We start from the raw sequence: 26,071 nt of genomic DNA, 5'->3' as shown, positions 1-26,071 counted from the left end.
TAGTTCACATATTTGCTATATTATCATGTGAGTAGTACATGACTATGAATATGAGATAACCGTTTTATAAAACAGATGCATAAAAGTTTTCATCATTCAAAAAGAAAATTCCTATATATTGGATGAGCATTTAAAAAGAAGAACTTACATGAAATAGATTCACCGCCACATAAACTTATATACACATGATAATAGATTATTAGACAAGGGCATCACGTTCGCAATGAACTTGTTCCATGTCAGTTACTCTCGCATTTAAGAGTCCTCAATGTGTATTTATACACACTAGCTAGAAATGTTTTTAGAAGCAGACTTGAATATAGTTGACTAGAACAATGTGTTTCTCTCATCTAATCCGAGTTTGAAACTCCTCCCAATAATTTATATTACAACCTAAAATTTCTTTAAGCCTAGACTACTATACATAGTTATATTCCATGACTTCCACACACACACACACACACACACACACACACACACACACACACACACATATATATAGGATATATACCACCTTTGGCAAGACGACTCCAACAATCGAAAGTTCAAACTAATCTCCACCACCCCATATATCTTTCTCAATTTTCCAAAGACCTGCCTTTTTATACCAGCAATTAAAACTAGCTAAAGAGAAAATGGATGATCAAAACCAACAAACCTTGACAAATTACTACTACAACTCCATAGACAATCAGCACCTGAAAAAAATTGCCAAGTTTTTGCTTTCAGCTTTTGTGTTTTCATTCTGCTTTTCCCGCTCATATATGCTCTCATTCCTCCATTCCTTCAACTTCTACTTCTCAACATTCCCTTACCAACTTTTCACTCACGCCATTAACAAGAACTTCATATTCTTCATATGCAACATGCTCTTCGTTGTCCTTGCAAAACACTCTGGCTTAACCCAGCCTCCGTCGACCCAGTCTTATGCTAGCAATGACGAAACGAGCTTCAAGAATACAGAAGGTGGTTCGGATTTTGGTTCCCCAATTTTAGAGACAGAAGAGCCAGTTTTGCCAAAGGAAGATACGAAAACGGGAAGGATGGACTCACTAGAAAATGTTGCTGCAGAAGAAGAACATGAAAGTGAGCCTTTGATCAACCAAGTGGAAAAACATGCAGAGAAGGAGGTTGTTGAAGAATATGAAGAACAAAAAGAACAAGAACAAGAAAGTATGTTGTTAGTTGAAGAAGAAGAAGAAGAAGAAGAAGAAGAAGACGAAGAAGACGATGACGATGATGATGATGGAAAACTTGCCGAGGAAGATGAAGATGTAACCGGAAGGTTTGGTAATAGTACTGAAGAATTGAACAAGAAATTTGAAGACTTCATTAATAGAATGAAGGAAGAATTAAGGATTGAAGCACAGAGACAACTAATTATGGTTTAAGGATGTTTTACATTATGTTGCGTGAAATGGTTCTATTCGCTACATTATTAGTTGTGTAAATTTATGTTTTATTAGCATAGTCTTAATTTTTTTTTCCTTGATCTTTTACTTAATTTGTCTGGGAGTTGGCTTTGGCTTCGTTTGTAATGAATCTGAATCGTTTGCATAATTAGTTGTGCAGCCTTAATGCCTTATGAACTTAATTTTGATATAGTAAATCTGTTCTTTTGTTTAAAATAGAAACTAATAAGGAGAGGACGAGGAATCAAAGGCAAAAACTAGAGCGGAGTGATGAATGCTCTTAACCGATGTGATGAAATTGGTGATGGTCTCCTATATTGAGTGGAGTTGCTTTCTCTATTTCCAACTAGTTTTTGTTAGAATCTTAACTTCCTTCATTGTATCAAATAAAATTATCCATGTATCGAGCACAATGATTCAGATGCTCTCATGTCATTAAAATATGAGTTGTCCTCGCATTAGCCTTAAAACGACTGCTTGCAGCTTTTAGGAACATTAGATACATGGACAATTAACTAAACTTGTCTTGTACCGAGGTATTTTAAGTTTTGATATCAGACTGCTCATGTATCTAATGTTCCTAAAAGCTGCAAGCAGTCGTTTTAAGGCTAATGTGAGGACAACTCATATTTTAATGACATGAGAGCATCTGAATCATTGTGCTCGGCGCATAGATAATTTTATTTGATACAATGAAAGAAGTTAAGATTCTAACAAAAACTAGTTGGAAATAGAGAAAGCAACTCCACTCAATATGGGAGACCATCACCAATGACTTAAAATCTTTCTATTTGGTGCAAACTGACAAATTATGTAATTAACTTCTTAGAAAAAGGGAAATTATTTTCGCACCCCGTATCCTCTTGCACTCTTTCTTGTTTTTAGTTTTTCTTTTTTTTAGTCGTAGGCTTAAAATTGAATAAGCTAAAGGAGAATTAATGGACGAAAATAAGGGCACCAAGGGGTTCAAGGATGTTCTTATTGAGAGTCACACCAAGTTAGTCATTGATTCCATCATGAGCAAGTGCAACACTCTCTGGAGACTTCATGCCATCCTTGAAGACATTCACTAGGTTGCAAATGATTTTACTTCAGTTTCATGGAACCATGTCTATCCAAAAGCTAATGTTCTTACGAACGTCGTTATTAGTGTAGGCCACAAAATTCAAGTAATTCTTAGGCCTGTCAATTTATTTTACAACCCATTAATTCGGCACAAAACGATATGAAAGAAAAACAAACAAAGATTTCAGATCACTCGTTAGCTTAACGGATCAGGTCGTTATTGCGCCACCCATTAAGATAATGGGTCTGACATGACACAATCTGTTAAGATAACGAGTGTGACATAAAAACGACATAAACACGATGAACACAACCCGTTTGCCAAGTAATTCTTTACATCTTGAAATAATTGGATTCTACCACTTAATCACCCTTCTTTTCCCAAATGGAACATTAGTGGAAAGGTAAATTAACACAGAAGGGCAGTACTAAAGTGGCCAAAAAGAAATAGAATAACAAATAGAATTTAGGAATATTGTAGCCTATATAGGTAACCCATGCCGTAAAGAAATTATGCTGCAAGATACTCCTACCCTTTTAGTGTTATCCTATATACTCAGAAACATGGAAGAGATTTCCAGAAACAGAATAATTAATTACACGTGCTATTTATTCATGCAGTCAAACAAAATAAATCATCAAAATACAAGATTCACTTCCCCAAATTGAGTAATCCATTTCAGAACTGTAATCATCTTGCAGCAACTATGTGAACAAAACGAAGACTAACACATGTCATGGCTTACGGACATAAAATATTTCGTGTGATTCGTTCATCTGATGAGAAAGATAAAGGGAAAAAATAAATAAATACAACCGAAGATATGCGAGTATTTTAATGGCCAGAAGATGACTCACCTATATTCCTTGTCAGGGAGTGAAAGCAATAACATATTTCCCATGTTTCGATCATCCGATTTCTTGACATCCCAAACAATATTATGTGTGTTAACTTTCTCACGTGTCAAAAACTCAAATGACAGAAATTTTGTTTTAATTTTTGAAAGGGACTGAATCTGTCTCTTACTAGTGTTGTATGTATTGGTACACTTGGTACACAGGTGGATGACGAATCCTTGAGGTCTTTACACTTGTGTGGTTGGAAACTTTGAGCTTTCATTTTCACCCCTTACCTGAGAATATTTACACCACAAAACATGTAGGTTCTTCATAAATGGGTCCTTCCCTCCTTCCTTCAAAGTGAAGTTAATTTCAAATTGATTTGATTTGTTGGATTCTCATATTCTATATGCCACTCAATGAAGAGACCCCTCTAGGGTTTGGTGGGTGGGGGCTAATGATGGATATATACTGGAATAAGTGAATTCCAATTTTCACCTGAGATTGCTTCATTTGTTTCTAAACAAAAACAAAACAAACATATTTCATTACTCTTGATTCTCAAGTACAAATAGTGACATTAGGTTTGAGTTAGGAACAAGTGTTTGTGCCAAATCATTTCTTGAAGAATGCTATAGTCAATCTTTTATGCGTATGTCGATGCATGAATTGTAGCAATTGATTATAGGAGAAAAACAATAACATGTGCATAAACGATTAACTATAACATTTTTCAAAGAATAATAACATGCACTTGAATAAATCGAGAATAAATTCATTTACGAGAACTGAAATTGTGTGTCATATCAATTCAGTTTGCACAACTTGCTACTGGATTCATTAAAGATTGATTTGCCCTAAAAAAATCGGAACCATCTAGATCCAGTACAGCAATGATATACTGACTGTAGTATCAAGTAGCTAGCTAGTGAAACTGATGTGTAACTAATCGACAATTCAATGTTATTGAATGCAGTGATGTATACTTGCACATAAATTTGCTTCCCAAATTACAAACTTCTCAAGTTGCAAATCCCATTACACCAAACCTCAGAAGAGTTTGGAGATTCAGTAGATTAATCATTAACTTGTAAGTATCTAATCGTCGTGTCGGCAAATAATGATCAACTAATATGTACTACAATAATACACAGCATTGCTAGCTGCCGACTAAGTCCCACGTTCTTTTCGATGGGTATATTATGATTTAACTCTTTAGTAACGAATAATGTGCTTAAAGCGATCCAAAGTTTGAATATATGAAATTTTATCACATTATTTGAAATTTAATAATGATTGACAAAAGTTTAAAAGAACATATTTGACACACCCCGATCCGGAGGATCCAGGTGTGCTGGCCGTCACGTGGGCGTGACGTAACCATAAGCACGACACGGAAGCGGAAAAGCAACATAAATCAGCAGAATTTCAAACCAAATTCAAACATAACCACCTATGAACATAACCGGACGAGTTAACAAGTGACCACATAAGTTCAGAGCATAGGTTATCTGCAGTCAAGTAGGACTAAAATAAGATACATCACCCTCGGGTGAGTCCTACATGTGGAAGGTCTGTCAAAAAGCCGGAATACAGCCTCGAGAGTCACCAACCGCTAAACTAGAACCTGGAGGGACGCAAAACAAAATGAGTGGGTCAGTAAAACTAATTAGTTTTCCAAAACAGTTCATTAAAACAATTATATCCCCTCGCCGTAAAAACCTGTATACTTTCCCAGAAATATATATAACCATATAAAATCTCAAAACTTAAATCCCAAATCTTTAACATTTTCAAGAAAACATGCCATGCCATAATTCAAAATATAAATCAGGTGAAATAAGGAATCAATCGGAGACCCTGCAGTTGGTCCTATACGATTAATTCAATAGCTCAAATCCCACTAAGCCGGAGTCACCACAGTGACCTATACGGCCCTACTCTGCACATCACTCGGAACTACGTAAGGTAGTCTATACGATGAAAGGTGTAAAAATACGCTCTAGTGCTTCTCTCATCATATCATCAGCGCGCATATCTAAGGTCACCCACCAGTCGGAACCCCTCTAATGGTCTGTACGACTGGCATGTCAGAACCCTCACATGGTCTGTACGACATCCACCTACTTGGATCCAAGGCGAGCGTGCGGTGTGGTGAATAAAATAAGCACTAACACCTAGGGTGCAGGTTATGAGCTCAAAACATCTCAACAACAACAATTCAATGAATAAATGAACTCACCTGACTTACCTGTGCCTCCACAGCACCATGTAACATGTATGCATCATATATCAATCATATAACTCATATGAAATTCACATTTTCCAAATAATTCTATGCATGTCATTTTCAAAACATAATTTCGCATAAAAGCATTTTTCTGGGAAAAACAATAGTATATAGGTAATACGAAAACAAAACTGCCCACTCACTGATAAGTCGACGGGTCGTAACCCCCGTGGCGTCCCTGGATGCGGTCGTCCTCGGGATACGTCTCACCTATATGTGAAACAACTATAAAAACATTAATTTTAAGCATATCACCAATAATTCGAAATAACTTCTCATACGATGCTCAATTTTGGTATATGAATATACCACATCGACCTACTCGACGTCACGAGCGTCGAGATATTTTTAGAAAATTTTTTTGACTGCCCACGCGCCCCCACGCGCCACACGTGGCACGGGTCCACGCGCTGGCCACGCGCAGCACGTGCAGCACGTGTCGTCTTCTTCGCAGGGCCTCGCCGGACTGGTTTTCCGGCGGCCGGACTCCGGCCAAACTCCGGCCGATTTTCAAACTCACTGTTCTCCTTCATTTTTCACCCATTTTCTTCGTATTTTATACCAAATTGAAGCCCTAAGAGTGTACTATCACGTTGGACTAGTTTTAGGGCCTAAAAACTACGAAATCTCACCTAGCAAAAACCAAAGATTCGGCCAAACTTGAAACCCACGATCCCGACGTCCAAAACTCTCCAACGAACGTCCCCGAGCTTCCTTAGGACCTCCTAAAGCTCGCCACAAGCTTGAAATCTCCTGAAACACAACATTTTACGTTCGCATGAACAGTACCTCAAAAATGGAGGTTCGGGATCTAGGTGAAATCGAAGGTTTCACTTCCTAAAACTAGTACCAATGAACTCAGGACGTCAAAACGATGAAGATACATACCTTATTTGCCTCGATCCGTCGAGTTTTTGGAGGGTTTGGGTGTGTGCCGTACAATGGGTGTGTTTGGGTGTGAGGTCGGGACAGAGAGAGAGAGACTGAGAGAGTGATCGAGAGGGAGGAGAGAAAGGGACTGATCTTGTGTGGTCAAACCAATCCACACCATCCAAAATCTCTCTTAAGTCCCTAACCACAAAAATATAAAATCAACTTCCAAAATATTTCTAACTTAAACAACTTCTTAAAAGTTTAGGGACCAAGCATTTTCAAAACGTAATACACCCATACCTTGATACCTGACAAGGGCATTTTGTCCTTTCATATTCCCGTCAAAAGTACCTCCGGGACGGGCTGTGACAATATTAGTATAGCGATTTTCATTGAAAATAGTGAGCATGTGCTGAATAGTGCATTTTAGTAGGTGTATATGTTTTGATCATGTCATCATAATATTATTCAATTAAAATCTAGAGTTTCTTCATGCTTATGGTGTATCAGAATTCATTTTATGAGTGCTTACTCATAATTTCTTTTACCCGTAACTTCCGTTGTGTCACAAATCATTGCATTCTTTTGCTAATACAATATCCACATGTAATTTCTTTAACATTTAAACCAAATTCTTTAATCATGAAATTATAAGGGGAGAAAAAAATTAATTCAGAATTTACATGATATAATTATCAGGAAATTAATTAGATACTGAATAAACAATAAGCGCTCTAGCAACCCTACACTTGTTCAGCACCTTACATGATACAACACTGAGATTTCTTATCCGCTGGTTTCCCTACTGTCTGTCCAACATTGGCTGCCGGTGGCGGTGGTGGTTGCGCCTGATTTGGTGGTGCCGGTGTTTTTGGCTGCTGTGGTGGCACTGACCGTGATTGTAATTGTACTGGCGCTGGTGGCTGAGACTGTTGTGGTACCGATGACGATGACGAAGGCGGTGGCAATTGCGGTGGTGGCGGTGGCAATTGAGGGATTTAAGTGTGAATGTTGACGTACAGTTGTCATTGTACATTCGTCACAAATTACAAAAGTCAATTTCGTATAGATCAAGTCAAATTAACTAAGAAGAAAAATATTAACATATAGAATAAAAAGAGTAATTTAATTTAGGATTTTTATCACAAATAATTTTTTAAATTGACTCACTATATTAAGATGATCATTGAAATTGAAAATTAATTAATATAATCCCTAAAAATAGGTGTTGCAAATTGGTCATTTCGTCATAATTTCGTTAAAAATTCAATTATGTGCTGATGTGGCACATAACTGGATCTCACAAGTTCAATTAAATATTACCAGGTAGATTAAAATATTAAAATAATAAAAAAATAATTTTATTTTTGAATAATTAAAAAACTAAAAAAAATGATTTGGGAATTCTACGGAGCTCGACTGCCTCGACAACAATGGCAGCAAAATTGGGTTCCTTCAATTACAATTTCCCGGAGAAGAGAAAGCGGTTGCTCTTCGTCCAGAAGGGCTGCTCCTACTCCGAGCTGGGTGGCTCTTCGTCGTTTGGAGTCGAACAGTCTCTATGTCTCTGTCATCTCTCTCTCAGCTTAGTTCTCATACCTTTTTTTTTCTTCTTTGGCACCCTGTTCAAATCATCAATTCCATCAGTTCCTGGTTCTAACTATTCAATCTTCGTTCACATCGGTCGCAGAAGAAATTTCGTTTCTTTATGTACCCATCCTATGAGAATCATGAATTCCAGCTCAGCTTCATCCCCGATGCTCAAGACAACAGAGGGTGAAGAGTTTAAGTTTAGTAAAGAGAATGTTAAAAAAGAGTAAATATCATGGATAACCTTTCAATGGAATTGGAATTTAATTATTCAAAAATAAAATAATTTTTTATTATTCAAATATTTTTAATCCACGTGACATTATTTAATTAGACTTGTGGGACCCAGTTATGTGCTACATCAGCACATAACAAACTTTTAACGGAATTGTGATAGAATGATGACATTGATTTGCAACATCTATTTTTAAGGACTACATTGATTGATTTTTAATTTCAAAGACCATCTTGATGGGTTAGTTAATTTCAAGAATCATTTGTGATAAAAATCCTTTAATTTATTCTTTTTTTTAGCACAACGATATATTTTACACTAAGAGAAAATGAGAGTTCAGCTAAACCAAATAATGGGCAACCTAATTTGGTATCGAATTCGTCATTTACAATATTCGAACCTAAAACTTTTGACTTATAAGTGAAGAGGAATATCACTAGACTATAGTACTGAACGACTAATTTATTCTTAGCTAGAAAATAGTATCATTGGCCATTTTTTAATGTTGCACACTAAATAAGTAGACCTAGGTGTAGTCAGATTAATTAAAGCAATATGCTCTTTTAGTACATAAGCTAAAATCCTAATTCTAATTTATTTTATATATACGGTTAGAAACTATCTTGGAATCAATTTATTGATCCACGTTTCAAGAGAATTTCTCTCATGTAAACAATATAAACAATGTGTGTAAAAATCATAATGATATTCTTACTACTTAAATATACTACAATTTCATACAATTTTATGTGACAATTTACGATGAACATAGAATTGTAGTAAATTTCTATGGTAAGAATATAATTATTGTTTTTTTATTTTTTTTATTTTTTTTATTTCGAGTGATGGTGGTTTAGCCAAACCTAAAACCTTGAATACAACGTATTAGTATTACCTAAAACCATTGGAGTTTCAACACATTGGTACTCACCAGGTCCATCACATTTCACCAAATTAAACACAATGCCTTGCAACCTGTCCAAAATCCTGTTTCTGCAGGATCACGTCCAAAAGAGAAGTAGGATTTTAGCCCCGCCAAGAACAGGGACTCCGGGTGCAGTTAAATGACGTTTATAAAGAAGAACTAGTTACGAGTCAGTTTCCAGGGATGTAGAACTATCAGATACTGCTATTTGAAGTAAAAAGGTAAAAATCATAACGCACCATAATCATAAAGGAATTACATCGCTAATTATTGAGGCATTCCAGTTTTGTGTTTTCGGATCATTGTTTGTTCACTTAACAATGGTTTGAAATGCAAATGCTGATTACGCTCTGCAGAAATAATCCTAACATTTCTTTTACCCTACAAGCTAAGCAATACAAGTTTAGATGGTGTTAGATGTGTACTCCACCTTGAATTTTAGATGGTATGTACACCTCCGACAAAAAGTTAATTTCGTGCACAGACAACGCTTCTAACTCAAACTTCACTCCTCTTTCCAGCATCAACTGTAGCTCCAATCTATCGTTAGAAAAGAGTAAATCTATCAAATGTTATTTAATCCACTCGTACGAAGATGAAACAAGAAACACAACAGTCTTACCTCCACTGTGGGGCTTCTCTTTGTAAGTAGCATCGAAGTAGCATTGCCTCCGTTTTCCTCTTGTCTGACATGATTATAAGGAACCTCAGGAAGGTTGCAAACAAAAGAATGCCAATGTAAAGCGCCATATCTCTCACCTTCTGCTGTCAAGGGAAGGAGGCACTGTTGTGGAAGACTGTACTTCTCTGAGTCCGAAGGGAAGGCTCCAAGCCAGAGTACCTCGGGGACGCGTAGAAATTTTGCATCATAGGCCATTTGCTTACATAACAATGGGAGTGCGTTAATTTGATATAACTTGAGCTTCATTACAATGTACAAGTAGTCTACAAAACATTTGACTTATTCAGCAGTTCTTAATCTTCAATATGTGCAGTGTTCCTAGGTAGTTCACATGCTGGTCAACTTTGCAAAATGTAGATAACAATTTAATGGATTGATTAGAAAGCCTAACCATAGAACCAAACCGATATATGGAGAGGATGTCAAAACCGTATGGATCACAATCTACCAAGCAATAGATAGGGAGATGCAAAGTATCAACAAGGAGCCCCAAAAACCTAGCAAACATGATGGAAATTAATAAGAATTAAACAGACAAAAGGGAAATGAACGTGCAAACAGCATATAAGGAAAGGCACTCCCTATATGAAGTTTGAAGGGGACTCTTTACCTTCTTGTGGGAATATCAGGATAGCCACGTCCCTGTGAAGAAAAACACCCATAGAAAAGTTTAATTAAAGCTGTTGCAAGAACCAGAGAGAGTTAATATGGACAAAACAAAAGGTGTAGGCTTACAGTGATAACGATGCAATGGTTTTTGTTGCAAAACTGGTCATCTGCCAATCGTTGAAAAACTGTACAAGATATATAAATGATGGTTTGTTGATAGAAGCACACATCAAAATCCAGCTCTATCATGCTAAAGTGTCAGAGTTGTTATAAAAAAGAGTATACCTGATTCTTTCTCCACAACAAGTATGCACCGAGCTACACTGACAATATCTGCATGTTAGAATTAAAGGTTTGAGTTTTTTTCTTTAGACACTTAGGGTTGATCTATAAGAATTAGCAATGCGTTTGTAAACTTCACATTATCAAAATTGAATAACATTGTATCCAAACACAGAAAATTTTAAATATTCTCTCTTAACCATCTGGATACCTTTGACCTCTTCAACATGAATAGGGACAGAGAAGGCCTGTATGTGAACCAGATGCAAAGTTTTAAGTTCAGACACAGTAAGGTGACGATGAAGAAGATATCATATAATAATATCACAAAAATCAAATTAGATCCATTCTTACTGTGTTTGGCCTGTTTATGCAATCAAATACGTTTCCAGCTTCTGAAAACCTTAACCAGCCCATTACCAACCTATAAAGCATGTCAATTAACATTCTGATTTGACAATACGTGAATTGTGATCACTGTTATCAATGCAACAAAAAATCCGATCCTACCACAGGGAGGAAGTTGATCAACTCCAGATTAACAAAATATTCAAATAAACCAGAAATGCACACATTTAAATGTGAATAATTATTGGCATTGGTCATTTTCATACAAAATCAAACAGGAAAGCACACCATTATCTTCTTTCTTAGAAAATCAAGCGAAAATTTTCATACGTACCCCTTTCCTACAGACACCTGTCAAAAGGAGGGAACAAGAAATAAATAACACAAACTGTGAGCAGCTTATCAAGTTATTAGAAGCTCATGTGGTAATTCAAATAGCTTAGATAATGCCACTGTACTAATCATACATAACAGGCTCCAGTACCCCTAATATAAATAAAATAGCAATGAAATTAAATGAGGAAAATATCGGAGTACCAACCACATTCAAATTGTGGCGACTACACTGCAGAAGGATACATATATCATTGATTGCACGGTCTACAACTGACTGATCTGGATTGTACATTAAGCAGAAAAGATTAGTACTTACATGGAGAGACCGTGGAAATAACGCATCAAGAACTCAAATTATTAAAGATCAAGTCCAAACAGAAATGCTGTGTTCTACATAACATCTTTAACACAAAGAATTAGGCCTCGATTTCGCTGCTCATGATGATAAGTCAAATGTACAATTTACAAAGAATTCCGTTTATCATAATCCAAGTTCGAGGTCTTGTAACGAACCACATCATATAAATTATATGGTAAGGGTTATTCTTCGACACGGGAAATCAAAATATAACTCAGATCACCTGAAAATATAGAAGGATGCATGTAATAGATATCCCTCTTAGACCCGTGTCTGTTTTCTTGCAGAAGTTGCTGAACAATCAATAGAACCTTGAGCAAAACATCTGACACAGATTCGGAGAAGTAGGTAATCAATCAATAACAAATGTAAATCTCTTACACATTTCCGACAGCGTTATCAGTCATGACCTTATAAATATTTATGAAGTTGAAAGTCTAACAATTTAACATGCTTTGCTAGACCAAGGCCTAGATTCGAGTCCCGCAGCCAGCAATCCCTCTTGCTGGGCTAAGACCCCCTCTGTAAGTCCTTGAAGAGGCTTGTGGTATGCACTGGCTCTAGGATGGGTAGCCTCCTCTGATAAATTTGTTTGTTCATTCTTGATAAAAACATAACATGCACGACTCTATAGCGTACCACTCCTCTGATAAATTTGTTTGTTCATTCTTGATAAAAATAACAAAATGCGTTTCAAGGTGAAAAATAGTATTCCATAGCAAGCACAACGTATCCTACCTAATCTACGCACATGGCTTGCCCTTCGAAGCGTGAGAATCTCCCGCCATTTTGGTGAATCGAAGCTACAATAGCTGAGATAACAATTTCGATAACTAATCAAACAAAAACGTAGTAATAATGTATCAATGAGTACTGAAGCATAATGTTAACAACTCTGTGTTGCTTGTTTGGTTGCTGAGAAAATAGATGAAAATCTGAACAATCAATCAAAAACGAGAGAGTAAGCTAAGGATCTAACCAATTTGAATCGGGATTCGTGCAGTAATTTCTGAAGCGATCGATGATAATCTCCGGAGACCGTTCATTGCTAAGATCTTCAACCATAGCTCGAGTAAATTCTAGGCACCCAAATAAATTCCCAAAAAATTGGAAATGGATAATTAGAAATTAGCGTCTACTCGAAACAACTGAATTCCGAATTTAAAAGCTTGATATGATTGGGAAACCTCAAATCTAACCTCTGACTTTTCTTAGCAGATCGCGCGGCCGCGGCTGTGAGCTCCATCTCCAGTGCTTTCCCTCCATAATGCTTTGCGTTGAGTCAATGGAAATTTTTGAAAAATAATTTTGGGATTGGACTTATTTATATGGTTTCTATTGGGCCGGGTCAGTCAAGTTAGCTTGTGGGGAAGCGTGTACAGTGTTTTTTGAACTTGGGCCTTGCTGGATCAAATCGGTAAGTTTAGTGCGACAATCATACTGTCATATGATGTTTATCCAACTATTAAATTGCATCACGGTAGTACTCTCATGAATCAGTTTGTTTGTCGAGAAATTCTTCAATTCGGGTTTCGGACCACTTCAACAATACGGAACAAACACAAAAAACCAACCCTACTTTCTGGTCCCATCATCCTTTCTTAGCCCTAATCCGATTGTCAGACAGAAGAACCTCTCATGTTTGTCACACTTAAAATTTTCTCGAAAATTATCTATAACACCATGCGTTGGATACAAATCTTATCTTTTCTACAAAACGTAATATTCAAGGTTGTGGGGATCAGTAGTTGTACAAATCTTTTCTACAATATCTCGCTTTTGTACTAACACCAATCAGATACCCGTTCTATCCCCGTGTTATTTACATCTTTTTAACTTTAAGACGTTGACATCACTTAAAATGATGGGAGAAACTAAAGTTGAAAAACAAAACAAGTATTTACCGGTTATAAACTTCTCATTTAAGCATGATTGTGTAAATCCTAGATTAGATTCGATTCGATTCTAGTTATTTTTTCCTATATGGACTTCTATTCTTTGGAGGAGAAAACACATCTCTCTCTATATTCTCTCTGTGTCGCCGGCCCCCTTCCATTATCAGTTAAATATAGGACACAACACGTTATCAGCACGCTCATACCGATGCGCTTAGGAATATGATGTGGAAGCTTTTTGCGTCAAACCAGTTCACCAATATCATCACGCAATCAGGTTCTTCCAAAACAACGGTTTTTATCTCGATACTTTTTGCAGCCCTGATAGCATGAACACTCACCATAATGCATGACCCAACTTTACATTTTTCGAATTTTAGATTCTACATAAATTGTGTTAAAATTATATCCATAATTGTTGACTTATGTGAATTTGATATTACCATGAATTGCATCAAATATCTGCTCATGCATCAAATTATTTTATGAATATGCATTGAATTAATCTGGAATTGCACAATAAATAAATAAAATTATCATACAGTTTTTTTTTAAGATTTCATTGAAAACCCTCCATGTCGTGGGCTTCTTTTCCTCTAAGTCGAGAGCCCGAACTTGGAGCCACATCTTTAGGCCCAAACCCTAAATCCGATGCCTAGACAGCGTCGCCTCCCTTAAACCATTAAGTAGCATGGCAAGCAGCCATGCACAGCCATATCTGGCTACCTCCCCGTCGACCTGCAGTTGTCACCGACAAGTCTTTGCCTGAAATTCGATTTTTTTTTTTAAATTGAAACCACAAATTTCTAGGGTTTTACAACGTTGAGAGTTTTTCACTCTCCGTTTCAACCGCATCAGATCCTAACCCGTAGCTAGTGATTCTGTACACTTGGTCTGTGATACACTTTATCTTGGGCTTGCAGCCCAGCCAAGCCCAACCTAGCCCAATTTTTGGGTTTGGGCCGCACGTTTCAAATTACTTAACCCACTTGTGGGCTTTAAGCCCATTATTTTGGGCCCCAAGATTTAATTGCCTATTTTTTAGGCATGTTGGGTTTTATAATTTTTTTTCACCCACACTTTAAATTTGGTCCGAAGTCCAAATAATTAATTCAATTATAATTATAGACTTGAAGTTCTATTTGCATATTTTTGTTGTTGCATATTTCTGTGTATGTGTGTGTGTGTGTGTGTGTGTGTGTATTTGTGTTTGTCTGCAGGAATATATGAACTTGAAGTTCATAATTATTTCGAAACCTAAAGTTTCTAGAAACATGCCTTGTTTGAAAACCTGAAGTTTTCTTTAAAAACATCACCTATTAAAACCTGAAGTTTTTTTCATGTAAATTTAAACCAATGCATGTCTATTAGAACTTGAATGTTCTACTCCTATGTGAATGTGAATGGATTGATATTCTTCTCCATTACACTAATCACATCTTATCCATTTATTTTGTGATAGGAACGTGTCGAATTTGAACAAACTCGACTTTACTGCTTTAGAGGTCTTTGGAATGAACAATCTCAAGTGGGTCCAAGATATGAAGCTCCACCTCACTACAAAGAATTTGTGTACCGCCATTAAAGATGAGACGGACAATCCGGTTGGCGAAGCTGAGAAAGGCATTGCCATGATCTTCATTCGAAGACATATTCATAACGCATTGCAAATCGAGTACCTTGCTGAGCAGGATCCACGAGCACTATGGGTTGCTTTGGCTGATCGTTTTGATCATCAAAATGACATATTCTTGCCCGAAGCAAGACATGACTGACAACATTTGAACTTCCAAGACTTTAAGTCTGTGAATGAATATAATTCTAAAGTTTGTCGGATCCGATCACTTCTCAAGTTCTGTAACGAGACCTTAACCGAAGATGATCTCTTGGAGAAGACCTATTCGACATTCTCTGATACTAATATTGTCCTGCAACAACAATATAGAGTTTAGAAGTTCACTAAGTTTTCGGATTTGATCTCTGTTTTACTTCTCGCTGAAAAGCAGAATCAACTGTTGATGAAAAATCATTAAGTTCGACCTACTGCGATGACTACTGTGCCTGAAGAACACTATAGCATAAAAAAACACCCAAAACACCAACATAGGCGTGGTAAAGACGGCCAGAAGCCACCCTGTCAAGGTCAACAAAGCCAAGGCCTGTCTAAGGGAGGAAACCAAGCCCGAAGCACCATAACCTTGCCCCCAAAGCCCCAAACTTCAAGAATAAGGGCAAAGCACCTGAAACCATGGATGCGAACATGTGCTATCGATGTGGTTCAAAGGACCATTGGTCCCGTGTTTGTCATACACCCCAGAAGGTTGTAGCTGAATATCATTATCGTCGTAAGAACTTTGAATCAAATTTTGTGCAAGTGGATGAACCGGAGAGTACCAAGATGGAGGTTTATGACTTTCAAGAGGTTGTTACCCTTATGGAAGATTAAAATCTTAGACATAAACTATTTTTTCTAGTTGAAATTTAGACATTGGGGCCGAATTCCACCTAGTGGCCGAACCCCCCTTATTTTTGGTTAAATTTTGAACAATTTTCCTTTATGTTTGGATTATTTGTTGGTGATTTGTTTTTGGATATTAAGTTTTTCATTAATTACCATCCTTGAATACTTATTTTGAATGGATATTTATTTTTAGAACTTTTATGCATGTGGCTGATTCAAATTAATTTTCATTCAAGGTATGAATAGTGGGGAAGTTAGTTGTCTGGCAGATAGTGCAACCATGCACACCATTTTGCATGAACACATCTATTTCACTAACTTCATACCTAAGAATGCACCTCTGACAACCTTCTTAGGCCCATCCAACCTGATCGAAGGATACGGTAAGACACATATAATGTTATCCAATGGTAGAATTTTGACCATTAATGAGACACTTTATTTGTTGAGTTTCAAGGACATTAAAGATAATAATTACCATATTGAAACCTATGTAGAAAATGAAGTTGAATTTCTGTGCATCACTTCCTACAAATATGGCCAGAGGCGTAGTCTAGAGAAGATGGAGCGTATCCGAGTGGTCTGTATACTACGACCATACGCCCTATAGAAAGCCATTATGTGGCTGGTCCTACCTTTGGGACCATGCATGAAATTACACTTTGGCATGATCGTTTGGGACACCTTGGATGAATAACGATACATTGTATCCTCAAATCATCACACGGGCATCCATTACCCGAACTTTAAGTTCAATTCAAGGAATCGCATGTTAAACCTATTCTATGGGAAAGCTTATTATTAAGCCTTCTTATGACAAGATTCGTTCGAATCCTCCTATTTTCCTACAAAGGATTCAGAGGGATATTTGTGGACCAATTCACCCTCAATGCGGACCATTTAGATATTTTATGGCTTTGGTTGACGCTTCCACACATTGGTCACATGTGTGCTTGTTATCCATAAGGAACGTTGCTGTAACGTCGTATATTTTTAATTGTATTTGTGGATATTATTATTATTTCTAACTAGAATGAAACTAAGATAAGCTTTTACGTAGCTGTTCACGTGTTAAACCTAATAGTGAGAGTTGTCAATACTATTTTTTGGACGTGGCATAACTTGGAGCAATTGACAAATAAGGTTAGTAGTTGTCAAACCCATGGCAGGGCGATATGAAGATTTAGGAGGAGGTGGCTTATTATTTGCATACAAAAGTACTAGGTGTTTGATTTATTAAAGTGAGTAAGCACTTTGATGCCACGACTAGGATATATATTGGTGGCTTATCTTCTTTTGATTGGACCAACAAAATACTTAGGTTAGCAGCTTCATTTTCAACCAATTAGAGCCTTTGGGTTGCCGACTATTTGACACTATAAATAGGAGCTTTGCTCCATTGTTTTTGGAGCATAAAAAGAAGGAAACATGCAGAGCATGCAATACGTGTATATATATATATATATATATATATATATATATATATATATATATATGTGGTGTGCGTATATACTTATATATATGTTAGAGTGAGAGCTTAGAAAGAAAAGAAAAGGGGAAAGCTAGTTTGAGGTGTGCGGAGATGTTAGTTGGGTTGTCTTGCCAAAGCTTGAATTATCGAGGTGAGTGGTTTATGTAATGTGTTTTAAAGTATGCTTATTTTTTGATAAATGAAAACCACGAACTATTGTGGGTTTTATCTATTTATAAATCTCTATATATTTTAAGTCAAGCATGTTGGATTTGTTGAAATGATTTTGGAATTATTAATATAGTGATATGTGAGTATTTGGAATTGTTCATGGAGCATGAGAACTTTAATGTTGCATTAATCCGAGGGATAAATGTAAATTGCACACGGGGACATTAGGGCGGAAAGGCCAGTAGGGGTCACGTGGTGAGTTACAATTTATGAAGGATATAATGGACACATAAAGAGATGATGTGATATGGAATTATGTGGCTAAAGCTTTGATATTATTATTCTATTTTATAGTGTGATTAAAATGGCAAGTTTGACTGGCATATTATATATTCTACTCACTGAGCGATGGTGGTTGTTGCTCACCCCTCGCCTATTATTTTACAGATGAGTTGTTTGGCAAGACAAGTGTTATTTGGCAAGATAGGTGTTGGAAGAGCTGAGGTTGTGATTGAGGAGAAGTTTAAGGATTTTAATTTATTATTTTTGTACACCCTGTAAGGTTTTGGAGTTATTTTAATAAGAGGAGTATATTTTTCAACCCGTGTCAATTTCCTTTTATTTATTTTACTTTTACTCGCGCGCTAGGTGCGGGGTTTTTTTTTTTACCGACCCCGGATCCGGGGTGTGACAGTTGCATTCTCCAAACTGTTTGCTCACGTTATCAAGCTCAGGGCTCACCACCCTGGTTATCCGATCAAATCTATTCGATTGGATAATGTTGGAGAATTCATGTCTAAAACTTTTAATGACTATTGCATATTGGTTGGGGTTAAATAGACGAATCCACCTCCTGAGAATTGTGATATTTCGGTTTATTATGCTAGCTTAGATGATGTTTGGTGTAGAAATGAGATGATCATCAATGATGCATTAGCATATGCAGTAGCTATTCAAATCATGTTGAGCGATGACATTGAACCCTGTTCTGTTGATGAATGTCGACGTAGAACCGATTGGTCAAACTGGAAACAAGTAATCACAGTTGAACTCGATTTGCTTGTGAAATGTAAGGTGTTTGGACCTGTAGCTCCTACTCCTCCACATGTGAAGCCTGTTGGCTACAAGTGCGTTTTCGTTCGGAAGCGTAATGAGAATAATGAAATTGTGCGTTACAAAGCTCGTCTTATTGCTCAAGGCTTCTCACAACACCCCAGAATTGACTATGATGAAACTTATTCACCCATTATGGATGTGATTACTTTTTGCTACCTTATCAGTTTGGTAGTTTCCGAAAAACTGAGTATGCAGCTGATGGACGTAGTAACTGCGTATCTCTATGGGGATCTTGATACAGAAATTTATATGAAAGTTCTCGAAGAACTTACATTGACTAGATCAAATATTTCAAAACCCTAGAACACGCTTTCAATTCGGCTGAGGTGTTCACTTTACGGTTTGAAGCAATCCAGAAGAATGTGGTATAAATTATAATCATCTGAGTGAGTATTTGACTAGTTAGGGATATGTGAACAACAAACTATGCCCTTGTGTGCTCATTAAAAAGTCACATTTCAGTTTTACGATTGTTGCAGTATGTGTTGATGACATAAATCTCATTGGAACTCTTGAAGAGCTTGCGAGAACTGCCGCACACCTGAAGTCAGAATTTGAGATGAAAGATCTAGGAAAGATCGATATTGTCTCGATCCCGAGATAGAGCACCGTTAAGATGGAATCTTAGTACATCAAACGAACTACGCTCAAAAGGTGTTGTACTGTTTTAACGAGGATAAAATGAAGCCTTAGAGTACTCTTATGGGTCATTTGATCGCTAAATGCAAAATGAGATCCTTTCCGTCCGAATGAGGATATGAAAAGATTTTGGAGCCTGAAGTTCCTTATCTAAGTGTGATAAGCGCTTTATTGTACTTAGCTCAATGCACTAAACCTAGCATCTCCTTTGCTGTTAATTTTTTTGGTAAGATACAGTAATACACCAACACGCAGACACTGGACTGGTGTTAAAGACGTTTTCTATTACCTTAAGGGTACTACGGATTTGGGCTTATTTTATCCCTACGAATCCTTGAGTGATGCCACACCCCCATATCTCGAGTCGATTCTCGCCTTGTCAGTTATGCTGACACATGATACTTATCTGATCCGCACAAGGTGCGTTTTCAAACGAGTTATGTCATAACCGTTGGAGGCACCGTAATCTCTTGGAGGTCAACTATATAGACCTTAGTTGCCACTTTGTCTAACCAAGCTGAAATTCTCGCCTTACACGAAGCAACTCAGGAATGCTTTTGGTTGAGAGCAGTTGTAGACCATATTCGAAGCTCTTGCGATCTTTAACCCGTCGTTGATGTCCCGATTATGATCTATGAAGACAACGTAGTATGCATCGAACAACTTAAGAATGGTTACATCAAAGGTGACAACACTAAGAACATTGCGCCAAAGTTATTCTTATCACATCAACAACAAGAGCATCAGAATATTGAAGTCACGCAAATCCGTTAACAAGACAATCTGGCCGACCTCTTCACCAAATCACTATTGAAGGCGACATTTCAGAAGCTTGTTCAATGAATTGGTATGCGTAAACTTTTTGAGTTGTAACATTGCTAGTTCTCTTTAGAATTATGTCAAACTTAGGGGGAGTTTCCTGAAGTATACTTGTTTGATCTTAATGTACTCTTTTTCCCTACTCAATTTTTTACCATAACCTTAGGGTTTTTGGTGAGACTTACTTCCTTATGCAAGTTCCTACCTTATGGAATGGTGTGTTCCCAGAATCAATGCCGACGAGTCGACTTCCTCAACCTCTACATGATGCTGAATCTACTTGAGTATTTACACACTCAATGGGGTGTGTTATAAACTTTTATTTAAGTGTGATTCTGTAAATCCTAGATTAGATTTGATTCTAGTTATTCTTTTCTATATGGACTTGTATTCCTTGGAGGAGAAGGATTTCTTCTCTCTATTATTAATATAAATAAAGGCACTGAGAATAACATATTCCTCTACACAACCCTACAAACATATTTCTCTCTATATTCTCTCTGTGCCGTCGGCCCCATTCCCCTGTCAGTTAAATATAGGCCACAACATTACCTAGTTGATCATATCAGATTTTGTTTTTGCTATAGTAGATCTGTGTTTGATTACTTAGGAAATTTTATTATGTCTTTATGGGTGATAGGCAAGTGCAATAGATATTGAAAATCGAAAAGAAAAAAGTCAAAAAACATTTTACATTGCCAAGAGTCGAACTTGAATGAACAAATTTGCAAAGAATAGTTTTGCTACAACGGATTTGTGCTTTGTTTCCTTCTGTAATTTTATTTAGGGGTGTATTATCCACACACACCTTTTTACTTCTAACACACCACTTCTTAATTCCTGTCTTTTGATCTTCTTAAATTCATTCGATCAGACAACCAAAAACTTAGAAGGATGCGTGAGAAGTAAAAAAAAATGTATTGATGTCACATCCCTTTTATTTGTATCTTTATAGGAGATTTGGTGAGTGGAGTATGTATCAAAATCAAAAGAACAAAAAAAATCAAAAAGTATTTTTCACTACCGAGAATAGAAATGAATACAAATAAGTCAAAATCAGTTTTGCTACAGCAGATTTGTGCTATGTTTTCTTTGGCAATTTTATTTACATCTTCATGGTGATTAGTGAGTGAAATAGATATTAAAAACGAAAAGAAAAAACCCAAAAAGTTTTTTCCGCTGCTAGGAGTTGAACATAGAAGTACAAATTAGCCAAGAATGGTTTTGCTACAGGGAATTTGTGTTCTAGTTTTGCTACAGGGAATTTGTGTTCTGTTTTCTTCGGTAATTTTATTTATATCTTACGGGTGATTAGTGGGTGAATAGATAGCCAAATCAAAAATAAAAAAAGGCAAAACGCATTTTATGCTATTAGGTATCGAACCTTGATGAACAATTTAGCCAAGAATAGTTTTGCTACAATGGATTTGTGACTTGTTTCCTTCTGTAATTTTATTTATGTCTTTATAGGTGATTGGTGTGTTGAATATATATCAAAATCGAAAAGACAAAGAAGTCAAAAATTATTTTCCATGGCTAAGAGTCAAACCTGGAAGAACAAATTAGCCAAGATTAGTTTTGCTATAGCGGATTTGTGTTCTATTTTCTTTGGTAAATTTATTTATATCTTTACAGGTGATTAGTAAGTGAAATAGATATTAAATTCGAAAAGAAAAAAAACAAAAAAATATTTTTCGCTGCCAGAAGTCAAACTTGGAAGAACAGATTAGCCAAGATTAGTTTTGCTACAACGGATTTGTGTTTTGTTTTCTTCGATAATTTTTGTTTATATATTTATGGGTGATTAATGAGTGAGTGAAATAGATATAAAAATCGAAAATACAAAAGAAAAAAAGCCCAAAAGTATTTTCCTCTACCAAGAGTCAAACCAGAAAGAACAAAGTAGCCAAATTTAGTTTTGCTACAGCAGATTTGTGTTCTATTTTCTTCAATAATTTTATTTATATCTTTATGGGTGATTAGTGAGTGGAAAAGATATCAAAATCGAAAAGAAAAAAAAAAGTAGAAAACTATTTTCCCCTGCCAGGAGTTGAACCTGGAAGGACAAATTAGCCAAGATTAGTTTTGCTACCGCAGATTTGATGGGTGTTTTATTCGGTAAATTTATATATCTTTATGGGTGATTAGTGAGTGAAATAGATATAAAAATCTAAAATACAAAAAAAAAGCCCAAAAGTATTTTCCGTTGCAAGGAGCCAAACCTGAAAGAACAAATTAGCCAAGTTTAGTTTTGCTACAGTGGATTTTGGTTCTATTTTCTTCAGTAAATTTATCTATCATTATGCATGATTTGTGGAAGAACAATTTGGACAAGTTTAGTTTTGCTATGACGGATTTGTGTTCTATTTTCTTCAGTAAGTTTATTTATATCTTGATGGGTGATTAGTGAGTGAATAGATATCAAAATCGAAAAGAAAAATAGCCAAAAAGTATATTACGCTGCTAGGTATCAAACCTGGCTGAACAAATTAGCCAATATTAGTATTGCTACAACAGATTTGTGTTTTGTTCCTTCTATAATTATATTTATATCTTTATTGGTGAATAGTGAGTGGGATAGATGTCAAAATCGAAAAGAAAAAAAATAAAAAACTATTTTCCATTGCTAGGAGTCAAACTTGGAATAACAAATTATCCAAGATTACTTTTGCTACATCGGATTTGTGTTTTGTTTTGTTTGGTAAATTTATTTATATCTTTATGGGTGATTAGTGAGTGAAGAAGATATTAAAATCGAAAAGAAAAAAACCAAAAAAGTATTTTCTGCTACTAGAAGTCAAACTTGGAAGAACAAATTAGCCAAGATTAGTTTTGCAATAGCGGATATGTATTTTGTTTTCTTGGGTAAATTTTTTTTTTTATATTTTTATTAGAGAGTGAAATAGATATTAAAATCGAAAAGAAAAAAAAAAACCAAAAAGTATTTTCCGCTGCTAGGAGTCGAATCAGGAAGAACAGATTAGCCAAGTTTAGTTTTGCTATAGTGGATTTGTGTTTTGTTTTCTTTGGTAAATTTATTTATATCTTTATGGGTGATTAGTGAGTGAAATAGATAATAAAATCGAAAAGAAAAAAAAAACCAAAAACGTATTTTCCTTTGCCAGGAGTCGAACCTGATAGAACAAATTAGGCAAGATTAGTTTTGCTACAGCGAATATGTGTTTTGTTTTCTTCAGTAATTTTATTTATATCTTTATTAGTAAGTGAAATAGATATTAAAATCAAAAAGAAAAAAGAGCCAAAAAAGATATTTTGGCTGCCAAGAGTCGAACCTGGAAGAACAAATTAGCCAAGTTTAGTTTTGCTAAAGCGAATTTGTGTCCTATTTTCTTCATCAATTTTATTCATATCTTTTATGGGTGATTAGTGAGTGGAAGAGATATCAAAATCGATAAGCAAAAAAGTAGAAAACTATTTTTTGCTGTCAGAAGTCAAACTTGGGAGGACAAATTAGCCAAGATTAGTTTTGCTATAACATATTTGTGTATTTTGTTCGGCAAATTTATATATCAATATGCGTGATTAGTAAGTGAAATAGATATAAAAATCGAAAGAAAAAAAAAACAAAAAAAAATTATTTTCCACTGCCAGGAGTCGAACCTAGGAGAACAAGGTAGCCAAGTTTAGTTTTGCTAGAGCGGATTTGTGTTCTATGTTCTTCAATAATGTTGTTTATATCTTTATGGATGATTACTGAGTGGAATAAATATCAAAATCAAAAAGAAAAAAAACAAAAAGCATTTTCCGCTGCCAATAGTTGAACCTAGAATAACAAATTAGCCAAGTTTTGTTTTGCTACAGCAGATTTGTGTTTTATTTTCTTCAATAAGTTTATTTATATCTTGATGGGTGATTAGTGAGTGAATAGATATCAAAATCGAAAAGAAAAAAGGCCAAAAACTATTTACGCTGTTAGGTATTAAACCTGACTAAACAAATTAGCCAATAATAGTTTTGCTACAATTGACTTGTGTTTTGTCTCCTTCTATAATTATATTTATATCTTTATAGGTGATTGGTTTTAGTTTGCTACAACAGATTTGTGTTCTGTTTTCCTCGGTAAAGTTATTTATATCTTTATGGGTGATTAGTGAGTGAAATAGATTTTAAAATTGAAAAGAAAAAAAAAACAAAAATGTATTTTTTGCTGCTAAGAGTTGAACCAGGAAGAAAAAATTAGGCAAGTTTAGTTTTGCTATAGCGGATTTGTGTTCTATTTTCTTCAGTAATTTTATTTATATCTTGATGGGTGATTAGTGAGTGAAACGGATATAAAAAACGAAAAATACAAAAAAAAAAAACAAAACCCAAAATTATTTTCCACTGCCCGGAGTCAAACTTGGAAGAACAAATTAGCCAAGTTTAGTTTTGCTACAGCAGATTTGTGTTCTATTTTCTTCAATAATTTTATTTATATCTTTATGGGTGATTACCGAGTGGAAGAGATATCAAAATTGGAAAGAAAGAAAGTTTAAAAACGATTTTTGAACCTGGAAGAACAAATTAGCCAAGATTAGTTTTGCTACAGCGGATTTGAGTTCGATTTTCTTCAGCAAATTCATTTATTTCTTGAGCAAATTCATTTACTTCAACAATGCTATTTATGTCTTTATAGGTGATTACTGAGTGGAATAGATATCAAAATTGAAAAAAAAAAAAAAAAAGCTAAAAAGTAATTTCCGCTACCAATAGTCAAACCTAGAAGAACAAATTAGCCAAGTTGAGATTTGTGTTCTACTTTCTTCAGTAAGTTTATTTATAACTTTACGGGAGATTAGTGAGTGAGTAAATATCTAAATAGAAAAGAAAAAAGGCCAAAAAGTATTTGAGATGTTTGGTATCAAACCTGGTTGAACAAATTAGTCAATAATAGATTTGTTACAACGTATTTGTCTTTTGTTTCATTTTACAATTATTTTTATATCTTTATAAGTGATTGGTGAGTGAAATAGATATCAAAATTGAAAAGAAAAAAAACAAAAACTATTTTCAGCTACTAGGAGTCGAACTTGGAAAAACAAATTTGCACAGATTAGTTTTGCTATTGCAGATTTGTGTTCTATTTTCTCTGGTAACTTTATTTATATCTTTATGGGTGATTAGTGAGTGAAATAGATATTAAAATTGGAAAAAAAAAAAAAAAAACAAAAAGTACTTTTCCGCTGCCAAGAGTCAAACCTGGACAAACAAATTAGCAAAGATTAGTTTTGCTACAGCGGATTTGAGTTTGATTTTCTTTGGTAAATTTATTTATATCTTGATGGGTGATTAGTGAGTGAAACATATATAAAAAATGAAAAAAAAAACCCAATAGTATTTTCCGCTGCCATGAGTCAAAACTAGACGAACAAATTAGCCAAGTTTAATTTTGCTACAACGGATTTGTGTTCTATTTTTTTCAAAAAGTTTAATTATATATTTATTGGTGATTAGTGAGCGGAATAGATATAAAAATCCAAAAGGAAAAAAGTCAAAAACTATTTTCCGTTCCAAGCAATCAAACCAGGAAGAACAAATTCGCCAAGATTAGTTTTGCTACAGTGGATTTGAGTTCTGTTTTCTTCGGTAAATTTATTTATATCTTTATGGGTGATTAGTGAGTTAAATAGATATAAAAATCGAGAAAAAAAAAA

At 35.4% G+C, this 26,071-nt stretch overlaps 2 protein-coding genes and 1 long non-coding RNA gene across 4 annotated transcripts; 1 reads left to right on the top strand and 2 right to left on the bottom strand.

Moving 5' to 3' along the window:
• The first annotated feature begins 635 nt into the window (after positions 1-635).
• Positions 636-1,391, top strand: LOC114819773 (uncharacterized). Its single transcript, XM_029089397.2, has one exon. It carries the CDS (start codon positions 636-638, stop codon positions 1,389-1,391), a length of 756 nt encoding a protein of 251 aa, XP_028945230.2.
• Positions 1,392-5,749: 4,358 nt separating this feature from the next.
• On the bottom strand, positions 5,750-6,889 carry LOC139189202 (uncharacterized). Its single transcript, XR_011572857.1, has 3 exons — positions 6,496-6,889; positions 6,240-6,360; positions 5,750-5,817 (listed from the first exon to the last, which is right to left on the bottom strand). It is a non-coding gene; the product is annotated as an uncharacterized lncRNA (long non-coding RNA).
• Positions 6,890-8,017: 1,128 nt separating this feature from the next.
• On the bottom strand, positions 8,018-13,136 carry LOC103448311 (meiotic recombination protein SPO11-1). 2 transcript variants are annotated; one of them, XM_070808824.1, is made up of 17 exons: positions 13,045-13,136; positions 12,825-12,924; positions 12,584-12,657; positions 12,069-12,170; positions 11,693-11,766; positions 11,486-11,502; positions 11,158-11,227; positions 11,015-11,051; positions 10,807-10,854; positions 10,648-10,706; positions 10,523-10,554; positions 10,304-10,409; positions 9,990-10,110; positions 9,853-9,916; positions 9,661-9,770; positions 9,237-9,298; positions 8,018-8,102 (listed from the first exon to the last, which is right to left on the bottom strand). In XM_070808824.1, exons 1-16 carry the CDS (start codon positions 13,109-13,111, stop codon positions 9,252-9,254), a joined length of 1,128 nt encoding a protein of 375 aa, XP_070664925.1. In that variant the 5' UTR covers positions 13,112-13,136; the 3' UTR covers positions 8,018-8,102; positions 9,237-9,251. The 2 variants fall into 2 exon arrangements, with proteins under 2 accessions (XP_070664925.1, XP_008385780.2); XM_008387558.4 differs by lacking the exons at positions 8,018-8,102; positions 9,237-9,298 and having other exon boundaries at positions 9,478-9,770.
• Between the last annotated feature and the right edge of the window lie 12,935 nt (positions 13,137-26,071).

This window comes from Malus domestica, chromosome 11, assembly GCF_042453785.1.
Source record: "Malus domestica chromosome 11, GDT2T_hap1".
Taxonomy (NCBI): Eukaryota; Viridiplantae; Streptophyta; class Magnoliopsida; order Rosales; family Rosaceae; genus Malus; species Malus domestica.
Note: the sequence above shows the minus strand (reverse complement) of the source record. Positions and strands in the feature narration are given on the sequence as shown.